The 13,633-nt window shown below is 45.9% G+C and overlaps 1 protein-coding gene across 1 annotated transcript; it reads left to right on the forward strand.

The window, feature by feature from the left end:
- Window positions 1-1,525: 1,525 nt before the first annotated feature.
- Window positions 1,526-13,598, forward strand: ZFYVE19 (zinc finger FYVE-type containing 19). Its single transcript, XM_038138972.1, has 11 exons — window positions 1,526-1,743; window positions 2,272-2,393; window positions 4,862-4,915; window positions 5,417-5,577; window positions 6,795-6,940; window positions 7,835-7,949; window positions 8,506-8,715; window positions 9,212-9,291; window positions 9,996-10,106; window positions 11,544-11,686; window positions 13,070-13,598. Exons 1-11 carry the CDS (start codon window positions 1,690-1,692, stop codon window positions 13,140-13,142), a joined length of 1,269 nt encoding a protein of 422 aa, XP_037994900.1. The 5' UTR covers window positions 1,526-1,689; the 3' UTR covers window positions 13,143-13,598.
- The last annotated feature ends 35 nt before the right edge of the window (window positions 13,599-13,633 follow it).

Consider the following 13,633-nt stretch of genomic DNA (forward strand, 5'->3'; position numbering starts at 1 on the left):
GGCTGTAACTTGTAGGACAGAGAATGTACAACTTACTGTGCAACAACTGAGTTTGGCATGAGGACACACAAACCAAAGCCCATTTAATCTCTCCTGCACTTCAAATGGAAATTGAAAACCTTATAGGCTAAGTCGTCACATCGGATTCTATAATCGAGTTCGCTTTATCGCTTTACCACGGGAAACAGCCGCGGGCAAAAAAGAGAAATAAAGGAAAGCTGCTGCTGCTGCTCGGCTGCCAAATGGCCGTCGGCTCAGGAGCCCGAGATCCGCGGGGGCCGGGCCCCCTCTGGCGGACACCTGCAGGGACCGGGACCGGGACCGGGACCGGGGGCGCGCGGCGCCGCTTCTGCCGGCTGAGGGGCGCCTCCCGCCCCGCCCGCCGCGCTGCCGGCCCCGGGCGGCGCCGCCGTCAGGCGCCCTCTGCAGCCCGGCTCCGTCTCCTTAACGGGATCCCCCGCGCTCCTCTGCTGGCGCTGCTCCATGATGGGAAGGGTTCCTTGGGCTGCTGCTTGAATTTCTCTTCCAGAGCTGCGCTCCAAATTGCAGCTGCCAGTCGGTAGGCTGCACTGTAGCATCAAGACTGAAGTCTCCTGGTCCTGTTTTCCCATTGAGCAGCTCAGTAGCAAAGACAATGAAGCCTTTTATTTGAGTTTGTCTCGATTCTCTGCTTTGTGCCTACAATACCTGGAATGTCCGGGTCGTCTCTAACACAATTGCTGGATAGGTACGAAGTTTAGCTTCCAGCTGTCTTTCTAATGTTTTTTTGTTTTGCTTTTTTTTTTTTTTTTTTTTTTTTACTATTAAAAAACCTAACCAAACAAAAACCCTAACAAGCAAACAAATGCCAAAAAATGAAAGCTTGAGAGAGAATCCCCCATTTTCTCCCCTCTAAATTTAGCTTTATTCAGATATTAATGAGTTTTTCTTCCTTGAGTAAATCAGTGAGTTTCCTAATTTAATTGTGTGAGTCTTTACAACGTGGGGTTACATATTAAACTGGAAAGAATGCACAAGGCACCTGCAAACCCTCGCGGTTAACAGGATGACTCATTTGCACTCCGTGACTTTTTTTGCAAACACTGCAGGACACTCACTCCTGAGGGCAGGCGGATCGACGCTGGCAGAAGGATGGGCTGGGGATAACTGGAGTTTTGCAGTTCAGCTGATTCTTGCTATTCTGAACCAGGATCTCACCACAGGTTTAGGACAAAAAAAAAAACCCACCCAGAGTAGCTTGAGCGCAACACCGTCAGCCTTAGAGAATGCACTTTCTTGTCTTAATAACACCCAAGATCAGACAATGCCCTCGGGCCCGGTGCCCCTCCGGCGGGGGCGGGCAGAGGCACCGGACTGCACGTACCACAATGCATCGCGCGGCGATGGTGGCCGAGCCGGCCGGCCATTTGGATCGTGTGGCATTCTGGGTAGTGTAGTTTATTTGCGGAGAGTCGCCCAGCGTCCGAAGGCGGAGAGGGAAGAGCAAGGGACTACAACTCCCGTAGGGCCGTGCGTCGCCAGCTCTGTGTTGCGGGGACGGGAGGGTGGTGTCCGCGGCTCCCGGCTTGTGACAGCCCCGCTCGCCGGCGGTCCTTGGGCCTGAGGCGGCCACAGCACCGGGCTGACCATGGAGCTCGGGGTGGCGGGGGTGCAGCGCCGTGCCTGAGGGCGGGCTGGGGCCGTAGCGCCATGGATAGCCGGTGCTATGGGTGCGCGTCCAAGTTCTCTGTCTTCAAGAAAGAGGCAAGTCCGGCTGCGGGGGTCAGGAACGGGCCGGTCCCGCGGGTGCCTCCCCCGCCGTGCGAGGGTCTGAGAAGGGAACCGGGAGCTGCTTCGCCCGGCGCCAAGACACGCTTCCCGGCCAGCATCCTGGCGTTGTTGTCCTTGCTTACTGAGCTCTCATGGTGCCTAATTCCGATGTGTCTTCAAATATGAGAAATTACTGACCAAAAAAACAAAAAGTCATTGAATGCCATCCCTCTAATCCAGAATTCTGTCATGGTCTCAGAGAATTCACACACACGCTTTGCTGTACTGTGGGGTGAAGTGGTGACTCTGCTCCCAGCAGGAGTTATCTGCTGGTGCTCCAAGGTTCTTGAGTCTCCATATCTTCAGCAGCAGCTGGTGGAACAGTTCTATCACCAAAAACAATCAGTATACCCCCAGCATTATTCTGTGTGTGCCTCGGCACGGGCACTGTGCCCGCAAGTGGCACCAGTGTGGTGGCGAGGTGGTGAAGGCCTGTCCTGCCCCTCTCTCCTGTCTCTGCAGTGTGGCTGCAAGAACTGCGGACGCTCCTTCTGCTCGGGCTGCCGGAGCTTCAGCGCTGTTGTTCCCCGCTGTGGAAACACTCAGCAGAAGGTGTGCAAGCAGTGCCATGGAAAACTAACTGGGTAAGACAGGAGTGTTTCTCCACCCAAAGGCAGTTTGCTGCTTTTTTCCTTCAGTTTACATTCCATGTGGTGTTGGAGACTTCTGCAGGAGAGCTCTGCCTTCCATATGTGCAGGGATGCTGCTTGTACCCCAGAATTTCAAAACAGGACATCTCTGAACTTGTTGTTGTATGAGCTGTGCAGTCCTAAAATAGGAATCAGGATTTGTTCCTGTTCTCTATGGTTGACAAAGTAGTTTAAAAGCATCAGGCTTAAATCTTCATGGATGGACACTGAATTCCTGTGGACAGCTTAACTAGATGGACTGAGGTTAAGCCATGCTGTGTTTTTGCCCAGAAATCTACACTGCTTTAACAGTTCTGGCAGTCTTCTCAGATGTGAATAGTTGAGTAGTCTGATGATAAGATGTTCAAAGTGTTATTAATTCTGTGGGCAAATAATTACATTAATCCTCCTTGTTGAGGCATCTCTCTATGTGTGGCCTGAAGATGTATAGTTTTGTAGCCTAAAATCTATAAAAGTTTTGCTTTTAAAAGAAAACTAAAAATTATTTGCAATCATAACCAGTAGACTTCCTGTTGAAAACAAAACATGGAATTCAGTAGCAGCAGGATCATACACTTGAACAAGCAACACAAGAACACAGGTGTACACCAGAATTCCTCTGTCAACCAAGTCTTCTGTGTCCTCCTTTTACTCTTGCATTTCTCTTGTTCCTTTTCCTCACTTTTCCACTACAGCATGGAATTTTCACCAGCAGTGGGGGAATTTTCTGGCTCTGCAGGCATCTAAAGGAGAAGAGCCTCATTAGCGAAGGTCTTCATCTTCACAGGCTGCTGAAAACAGTGAAGGACAGTATTCAATCTTTTCAGTTTTGAAATTATCTGACTTCCCTTCACAACTTCAAAGCCATTAAGAAAACAGGGCTACCTATCTGGATGTTTCCTCTGAGTGTTTTTTTTTCTCATAATTTTAATATCAGCACTAGAGAGCTACAGCAGAAAAACAATCTTCTCTGGCTGGATAGCAGGTAGATTATAGAATCATAGAATGCTATGGGTTGGAAGGGACCTTAAAAGTCATCTGTTTCCAGCCCCTGTGCTGTGGGCAGGGACACCTTGCACTAGACCAGGTTGCTAAGAGCTCCATCCCACCTGACCTTGAACACTTCCAGGGATGGGGCATCCACAGCTTCTCTGGGCAACCTGTTCCAGTGTTTCACCACTCTCCAAGTAAATAATTTTTTTTCTGGTATCTAATCTAAACCTGTGCTCTTTCAGTTTAAAGCCATTCCCCCTTGTCCTGTCACTACGCGCTCTTCTAAAAAAGTCCTTCTCCATCTCTCTTGGAAGTTTCTGGGAAGACCCCAGAGTTGCATGCAGCGCTGCTGGTGGGGTCCCATGAGAGAGGAAGAGATGGGTAGAATCCCCTCCCTTGCCCTGCTGGCCATGCTGCTTTGGATACAGCCCAGGACACAGTTGGCTTTCTGGGCTGTGAGCTCACATTGCTGGGTCATGTCCAGCCTCCTGTTCACCAGCACTCCCAGGTTCTTTTTGGCAGGGCTGCTCTTGATCTGTTTGTGCCCCAGCCTGTGTTGATACCAGGAGTTGCCCCAACCGAAGTGCAGCACTTTGTACTTCGTCTCATTTAACCTCATGAGATTCCCAAGGGCCCACTTCTTGAGTTTGGCCAGGTCCCTCTGGATCCTGTCCTGCAGGTAACACACATAGGCTGCAGTTCTGCAAGCTGCATATGTGGTTGTTCTTCATGCAAATAGCTTTCAGAATTGAAGCCTTAGAACTTGAGAAAGCATTCCAACAGTGTTGCATTCAGTCATTACTATATTGGCCTTAGCTGTGTTTCTAAGAACAAATAAAATATGCTGACTAACTTACATAAGTGTCTAGTTTAGTCCCTCAGCCTGAACACAGCAAAGTAGAAGAGTTAGATGTGTTTTAGGTGTATAGCGTTCAAGTGTTTTGTAAGGTGTTAAATAATAAGTTTTGTAACGTTTTGTTTTACTTGCATGTTATATAATTCTGTGTTTGTTGCATGCCCCAGCTCCTTCCAGAGAGTCCTGCTGCGTGGAAGCTAATTACACTGGGAGTCTTACCTAAGTACTCCCTACCTGCCCTCTGAACTGGGAGGTGCAGGCTGTGGGAGGCAAGGGTATTTCAGCTGCACCTCCTTTGGATCACTGGTGACCGTATTAAGTCACATTCTGTCCAGATGCAAAACAGCTGGACCAAAGGACAGAGATGAAGGCTTCCGCTGTCCTGGGCAGCTATATTGTCTTAATCCCTTGCATAAGCTGATTCCTCTCAGTATTAATGAGGTTAAGAAAGGGGCTGTACCAAGAGGTCAAGAAACACCTACTGATTCCTCTTGAGATGAGAGACTAGATGATTGTCAGTATTGTCAAGTATTGTCAGTATCTTGAGTTCAGAGAAATCACTTTTGTCTTTCAGAGAAGGATCTCAAAGCAGTTCAGCAAAATGGTCACCACCAGAAAACTACAAAAAGTGAGTTGCACTTGCCAAACAGTTCTTTCTACTGCAGACAAGCCTTTTAGGTCCTCCTCTTCCCCTGTGGATACCAGCAAAAGAGGGGCTTGTGGTGTGGTATTTGCTTGTTCAGAGTTAGATTAAGGATGGACTTTTTGTTTTGCTGTTTAGGCTGTTAGTTTGTTTGTAGGGGTGGGGGATGATATGGTCTTTTGAATAGACTCCTGAGCAGCCACCTGCCCGCAATTGTCTGTGGCTGATCGGAGTTGGCTTGGAAACAGGAACCTTGGGGTGAAATGTTCCTTGTGTCCTGGGAAGTGCTGCCATATGTTCTTGCGAGCTAAGGTTTTCCTTACCCTTACAAGTACTTTATTGTGCTGATATTGGAGAGAGTGATTTCATTTCTGTTCTGCACTGGCATTCTTCAGATAGCCTGTCGGGTTCACAGAGGAAGTTTTCTTATCTCCGGGTTAAAATCCCTGTTCTCATTGACATGTATTTTTTCCATCCTTGTCACAGGCGTGTAGCAGCTTTTGAGGCTAAACAAAACCAGCTGAAAGACCAACAGAAGGCAGCTGCAAAACCCCCAGGTCGAGCAGGCTGCAGATACCAAGGGCTCTCAAAAGAGGATAGAGCTATTGCAGAAAGACTGGAGAGGCTCAGAGAGGAAAGGAAACCAAGTGAGTTTTAGAGAACACCATAAATACCTTGGGTGGGAACACTACTGTTTGGGAAACAAGGAACCTGGAGGGAGGGAGAGGGAAGTACTGGGCTTTAAGTGGCTGTGATATTAGGGGGATGGAGGCTTAAAATAGGACAGAGTGTCCAAGGTCTGCTCAATGGCCAACTTCTACAATGATTTAGATCAATGTTCCAGTTTCATTTTGCTTCTTGGGGTTTCTCTTGAAACTACTACTCAGTTTTGGAGCAGTGTCTTACCTGTAAAATCACTTCCTCATTTTCCATTTTTTGAGGTAAAAACTTTTATCGAACCCACTTGGAGTAGAATGAAATTAAAGTCTTTGGCCAAACTATTTTGAAGAAGGTTTCCTGTGAGTCATTGTCTTGGGCAACAGCAGTTCCAGTCTCTGTGGGACTATGTTCTGACCAGCCTTGTCTCACAGAGAATGAAAAGGATTTTCATTCCAGTCCACAACTATCAGGTTCTGGGACTGCTTTGAGGTGGTTGCATGAGAATAAACTATTTAAAATGTTATATGTGGTCTCTAAAAGAGCAAGAGCACTCTTCAGAGTGGTTACCTGGTTATCATAGAATCATCGAGTCCAACCATTAACCCAGCACTGCCAAGTCCACCACTAAACCATATCCTGAAGTGCCATCTACACATCTTTTGGGTACCTCCAAGAATGGTAACTCAGCCACTTTTCTGGGCAGCCTTTTCCAGTGCTTGACAACCCTTTCTGTGAAGCACTTTTTTCCTAATATCCAATCTAAACCTTCCCTGGAACAGCTTGCAGCCATTGCCTCTCATCCGTTATGTGGCAGGGGAGAGTTTCAGTCTGATAAGGCTGGGATTGCATTAGAAGATGTGGGACCAATGGACTGAACTGCCTAAATTGCACTCATTTCTCTGCCTGTCCCTAGAATCCCAAGTTAGCTGGTTTCCAGATGACATCACCCTAGTACTTGTGTTATGGCTAGGAGATAAACTATGAAAAAGGCAAGGACGTGGAAGAAAGGGATAGCAGTTAGCATCAGAGTAGTCTCTGAGTCACTGCAGTATGACCCTTCATTCACGTCAGGGCTGGACGAGGTTTGTGCTCACGTGTTCAGAGTCTGATTCCAGAAAGAAATACAATTTTAAGGAAAAAAACATGTAGCTTTTTATTTTCAATAACAGAATAATCTCCTCCCTTGGGTTATTGTGAATTGCAGAGTCCATCCCTACTCAGGCTGAGATCGAAGCTAGGCTGGCAGCCCTGAAGGAGGATGGCCGAGGACCTGTTCCATCCACACAGGAAATGGAGGACCGGCTGGCTGTCCTGCAGGGTAGAGATCCTCCTTCCCAAGCTCCCAGACCTGTAAGCTCCCTCAGCTCTTTAGTCAGCAATTTATTCTGAGCTGACACAGTAACTGGTGTCACAGCATGCTAACCGTTCTTCCTTCTTCAGCCTTTTTGTGTCCAGGTAGCTTTCTTCAGAAATCTCTGTTTCCTGATTGTGTCATTGCTCCAGAAGCAAATCACCAGCCCTTACCCGGTCACTGCTTCATTTTGAATGCAGCATGTTCCTTTATGCCAGATGTAGTTTGTGTGTGTATTTTTAACAACAGATGCTATGGTTTTTTACTCTCAACTCATTTATGTACATGAGTGGTCATAGTTTTTCAGAGCTGTTTGTGTTGGGGGCTTATCAGCCCTACCTTCTAATTACATCTTCTAGTTGTTACTGCATACCAGCTGGGCAGAATCCTGTTAGTTTTTCCAGAAATTGAAGCCCAGCATGATTTGTCTGAGTTTGCAGAGGAACTACTTGGATATATGCCTTAAAAGCCTATAAGAATGACCTTGTCCCCCAAGATACCATGTCCTTATGGTTCTTTCAGCTGCATGCCTAGCTGTTATCATAGGTCTCTGTGGAGCTGCTGGCTGGCACTGTTGAGAATGGCACTTTGTTTACACTGGATGTAGTGGCAGAGCTGGAGTTAGGACCCAGCAGCATGTATATCTACACACTCTGCACCCCTTTGCCTTGTTTGGGTGACTGCTCTTAGAGCTGTCTACATTCAGCACCTCTGAAAATAAAGCCCTTACAAATATTACAGCACATAACTGTAAACTGAGATTCTCAGCGTCAGTGGAGGTATCTTTGTATACTGCTCCCATCTAGGGTGATCTTGGTTGCCAAAATTCTCCTTTGATTGAGTATGCCACTTTCCTCTCATTTGCCTTTTCCCACACTCCCCTGGTTTCTTAGGTGCACCAAGCCCCAGATACCCGAAGTCTGGTCCAGCAGACAGATGACCTGTTAACTCAGCTGTCTGAGGAGGTTGCCATTGATGAGCATTACAGACCAAGAGTTCAGCCTCAAGGTATCTGTTTTGGCTTCTAAAGACCTGTTTATGTCTAATAATGTATGTGCTATGCTGAGAAGGGAGTTTGTGCCTCTCTATATAACTTAACAGGTCAGCTGAGTGTCCAGTTTGTCCATATCTTCCCCCTATAATCCCTTGCACTGACCAAGAGCAGCCATCTGGCTCCACGCTGGGTCTTGGTGTCTTTGCTTGGAGATCGTTCCTTCTTGTCAGGGTTGTATCATTCAGATTCTCTGTTTCTCTAAAGTGACTCCTCTCTGGGCAGGAGCTGTTGCTACTCCTAATGCACCTGTGCACTGTTACAAAACATCAGAATCCGGCATACTATATCTTCCTGGCTGCATTGCTTTCTCTGTAATCTCACTGTAAGCCACAGAGTAGCTCATTTTCTTCTCTTCAAGTACAGTGAAGATCCTACTGGCATGCCTTTTCCTCTCGTTATCCAATTTCATGGAGAGCAGCAAGCTGCTCTGATAGCATTATTTGTCATGTTTTCTGTGCCCAAGGAACATGGCTGCTGAGTCACCAGTGTGTTCTGTGTGTCTGTCTGCAGCTGTTAGTAGCCAGAGTTTGAATGATCTCAATCGGGGAAGTGAAGATTGTGTTTGCCCTGCAAATCTAGACCCAAAACAGCTAGAGGAAGAGAAGAATAAACTTTTGGCAGAAGCTGCTGCTGAGCTGCGGGAAGAGAACACTAGGCAGGAAAAGATCCTACAGGTTGCCAAGAGACTGGCAGCACTCAAAGGCGAGGACCCAGAGAAAGGTGGGTAGCAGATGAGAATACAGTGTCAAGAGAGGAATAGAGTTGCTGTGACAGAGTAAATTCTTTATTAGCATTTATCCATTTAATTCTTCTGTTCTGCAAGAAAAGAGACTGAGATTTGGTTCTGTCTGCAAAGTTGTACAGGTTGGTTTGTCATGAAATCATTATGAAAGATCGAAGCTGAGGGTAAAGGCCTGGGGACTGTAAGGTCAGACTGCTTTGTCTTGCACCCTTCTTTGGCATTATTCTACCATGCTCTGATGAGGTTAACAAAACTTTTAAAAGCAAAACTCTGGTTTTGGTGGGGATCTTTTCTGTCTCTCTTCCAAGTATTAAAAATAAACAGTAACATCCTTTATGAGGAACCTGCACCTTAAAAGGTCAAAGCCAGAATGCCACAGCCAGCTCACACCACAAAGAATTGTCTCTGGTACATTAGTGTGCACAAGGCTTGAGGCAGGTGTGAGTTACAGTCTCGCATTTCTTACTCCTACAGTTACACTGGAAACCTATAAGCTCCCTGACAGTGATGAGGAAGTGGCTGAGGAGGAGGCCATTCGCCGAGTGCTGAAACAGGTCAGAAGTGGCAGCTGTGGCCTTGTTTTTCTTCCTCTTGGTTATGCCTTGTGTGTGTGTTACCTGGTGAGCGTACAAAGGTCGTGTTTCTGTTCCTGAGAAGAGTTTCCTTCCTTACTTTCCTAGTGCTTTTCCAACACTAGTTTCCATGGGCCATTCAGTTGTTTGACAGGCAGTTGAAAACAATGCTTCTAGTCTGTCACATTGTCTTTCTCATTCGTGCTTAGTGTCTCTTGTGGTCTGCATGTTTCTCCTGCATAACCACACTGTGCTGGTACTTCCTCTCCTCTTGTTCTGTGTTTTCCTCCAGCCAGTTAGAACATGGATGATGAGATGTGTGCTGTGTAGCTCATCTTACACCTACATTCCTCCCCAAAATGTCTCTGAATTGTCTTGCAGGCAGACCTGAGCTTAAGTTTGTCTGATATGTCACATGCGTGTGATTAGCATGATGCTGAGGGCCTGCTAGCTGCACTGCAAAGCAGGGTGTGTGAGCTGCAGGCCCCTGCTGCTGCAGACTGTCCACAATGCACACACAGTGTTCTGAGTGCAGAGCGAGCTTACATCTGTATGGGTAGCACGAGCTGCATTCAGACTTCTCATCTCCTGTTACTGCATGAGACAAGCGCAGGAGTTTTAGGGCCTAGAATGAGGCTCACAGCTGTGTTTGAAACAAGAGACTTCTTGCTTTGTGTTGTTACCAGCTCACAGAGGAAGCAGCCCTGGATGAAGCAAGTGGATTCAACATTCCCCCAGATCAGAACACCCAACCAGGACCCTCACAACAGAACCTGTGTAAGCAAGCAAAGCAAAAGGTCAGTGAAGTGGTCAGGATCTCTTTAACTGATGTCTGGAATGTTCCAGGGTATCAGGAGAGTACAGTTCTGAAGCAGAAGTTTGTTGTATCCTAGGCTTGATGCAGAAAAAAAAAAAAAAAAAAAAAAGAAAGAACCAGTTTCTCCAGAGCTAACAAGCCAAGCAGCTTCTGCAAGGCTGACCAGCTCTGAGCTCAGCTGTGAATCATCCTAGTGCTTATAAAAGGAACTGTTCCCTAGAATACAATTCATTTCAGGCTGGCTTTGAGTTGAATGTTACAGAGTCATGTAAACCAAAAGAAGTTGGTAGACACCTCACAATATGGATATTAGAGAATTATACATACATACGTGTATATATATACATGTATAATAAGATCAACAAGGCCATGGTCTAGTACCATACAATCTGAACCAGAGTAAATGGGAGGTTTCCCAGTGCTTCCAGCATGTGCAGAATAGAACCTCTAGATAGTATCCTACTCTTTGTGTTCTCATATAATGTCAGAGGAAGGAATCAGTAGCAGGATACCCTATGCTCAGAGTGGATTCTGGCCTGCTGTGGAAATATATACATAATCTCTAATGTGTATTACAAGAATTAAATGCACCTGTGACTCACAGGCACCTGTCAGGCCTGCTCCCTGTGGAAGAAATTATATAATTGTAAACATTATCAAAAGCATCCATCTTAGGTATGACACCTTGCATTTCTGGGATTACTGATGCAAAAGATAGTGTTAGGAAAAGATTGTGTCAGGAAGCTGCCTTTGCCGGTGTCCAGGCACTATGCCTCTATGTGTTTTCAGTTCCACAAGAGTTCCCTGTAAGGGAGAAGGAGGCCATAGTTGGCTGTATGGATATATTTAGATTATGATTTCTTAAGATCTTTTTGTCCCAGCCTCAGGTATGAATGAATAGTAGGGGCCTTTTGGCAAAGCACTTTCTTTGTCCCAGTTTTCTTCCCACAACAGGGAGAAAACAATGCCCCCACCTCCACATTCCTTTCCCTTCCCACATAGCCCCTTTCAGCAAAACTGTTTGATCTCTTGCTTTTGCAGCAGGAATTGTCTGTCACATGGTATTGTTGTGGTGTCTGCCCGAATATCTGAGCTTTATGCCCTTAACACAGCACATGCAATGTGGGTGTACGTCACTGTAGATACTAAATGAGGCTGAATACCTGTTTGTGTTCCAAGCAACACAGATTTTAACCCAAATTCTAGAAAGTACCTTGGATTTTTATTTAACAATCTAGATGCATATGGAGACTGTCCCTGCACTCTGGGCGAGTTCATCTTACAGACTTAGGATCAACAGAGAGGAAACTGTGGGCTATGGGGCAGGTCACTGTGGCTATCATGCATTACAGTTAAGGTCCTTTATTGTCCATGCTGGGGTTTGAACTCTCTGTCTCTTGTTTTCTGTGTGAATTAGAGCCACACTCCAGCCACCACAGCACTTGCGAGGGCAGATGATAGTGATGAGGATGAGTTACCCTGGTGCTGCATCTGCAACGAAGATGCCACATTGCGCTGCCATGGCTGTGACGGGGACCTATACTGTCAGCGCTGTTTTTGGTGAGTCATGCAATTCCTCTGGGTCTGAGAGGTGGTCACAGGTAAGCTTGGCCCCCTTTGTATGTTTTTCTCATTAGGCAAAAAGGCAGTAGGAGGCAAGATTTGAGGAATCCAGATTTGAGCTTAATGCTAGTGGTTAGAGAAATACTTTGTGAGATCAGTAGTTGTCCCAGGCTTCAGGAACCAAACTGGTCCTAGGCAGAAATGCTTGAGTGAATGTTTGGACACATTGTCTGAGTGTTCTCTGGAGCAGCTGATATGCTGCATTACGTGGGATGGGATAAATGAGACCATTGTTCAGTGACTCCTCTGGCTTGTTAATGCCATTGATGCCATTGAATCCAACCTAGGCTGGATTCCCTTAAAGGGGAAGATCAGATAGTATGAATTCCTGAGGGTTTTCTTAGGTTGAGACTTTGGAATCCTAAACTATATTAAAAAATTCTGCATTGATATATGTATGTGTGAGCCTTTTTTGGTCAGTCTTTGTTCTTAAGCATGTGTAGCTTGATGTTTTTGACAAAATTTTCATGTCTCAGATTTGGAGGGTTAATTAATTTGAATACAAAGTTATTCCTAACAGGTTGTGTGACTTCGCTTTTTTCATGCCTCAGAAGTATTGAGTAGTTGGCTGGGTTCTCACATTAGTGCTGGATGACATTAAGACAGCAGGTTGCTAAAAATGTGGTTGGGATAATAAGAGATGTTTTTTGTGCATATTCTCTCATTTCCTGCAAATGTATTTGTAGGGAAATGCAAATGCGGTGGGGGAAATTCATATGAAAATGTTCAGAAAACATATGACTGGCAGTGTTAGATTGTTAAAAACAAAGCATATGAACAAAGTATCTGACAGCAAACATCAGTAAAAGCAGATTTAACAGTCTGGCAGGTGAGTGTATCATGCACACACTGCAGATGCAGGCTTGTGTCTTACTCAACACTGCCTGCTCCTGAGCAGGGTTAAGACAGCTGCCAATACACTGCATTATTTTCAGTTATTTTCCAGAGTTTTCTGGAGGAGACTTTCATTTTGTCTGTTGTCACAGTTGCTAATGTCCCTGGAATCACAGACACAGTGCTGAAAATGAGCCATGAGTTACATGAATCTCTTCAAGAGGGAAAGAAACAGAAGGACCTCTTGTCATTTTCAAATCCAGCTGACAAGGATGAGCAGACCTTCCCACAAAGCATCTCAGGAATTTCTGTTGCAAGCAAATATCTTAAATAGTTAGTCCACATGGCTGCCAGTCAGGTCCTCACAGCCAACCCTTGGGATAAGTTTCTGGTTAAGGGCTGCTGGGAGATATCTTGTGCAGTGGCTAAGGGTGAGTTCCTGGCCTGGGTATTTGCTTCTGACTGCACTTTGTATTTGCTTCTTAGGGAAGGCCATGAGGAGTTTGACCTGAAGGACCACCACACCTCCCGCTATCATCTTCCTTGCAAACAGAAGTGACCACACTTATGGGCAGAAAAGGAGCTGGAGAATGGGAAAACAGAGGAGCCAGCCAGATGGGAAGAATCTAAGTGGATTTGCAGCCAAAACGGGTGATGTTTTGGACAGTTAAAGGATGTGCTGTAATTTGAGAGAGGCTTGGAGGGCATGTGACTTGGTCTTCACAAATACAGCTGAGAAGTGCAGGGTTTGCTGTGCATGCTTGGGGATAAATGAGGACTTGACATGAGGAGGTGAATACAAGTCCATAAATACAGATGGTAAAACAATGTGGGTAGCAGTAAAGATGTGTGTTTAAGGCAGTACTGACTGGCTGATAAATAACTTCCTGCTTTTACTAACAGCTTATACACTGATTCAACAGGCAGCAAAGCACTTTGCACTGAGAAAAATGTCTGCATTGTGATCACGTGTGTGATGGGAACTTGCAAAGCATAATAAAAATTATTTACAGAGGCCTGTGGTTAAAGTCTCTCCTGAAAATGCCTGAT

This window comes from Motacilla alba, chromosome 5, assembly GCF_015832195.1.
Source record: "Motacilla alba alba isolate MOTALB_02 chromosome 5, Motacilla_alba_V1.0_pri, whole genome shotgun sequence".
Classification (NCBI taxonomy): domain Eukaryota; kingdom Metazoa; phylum Chordata; class Aves; order Passeriformes; family Motacillidae; genus Motacilla; species Motacilla alba.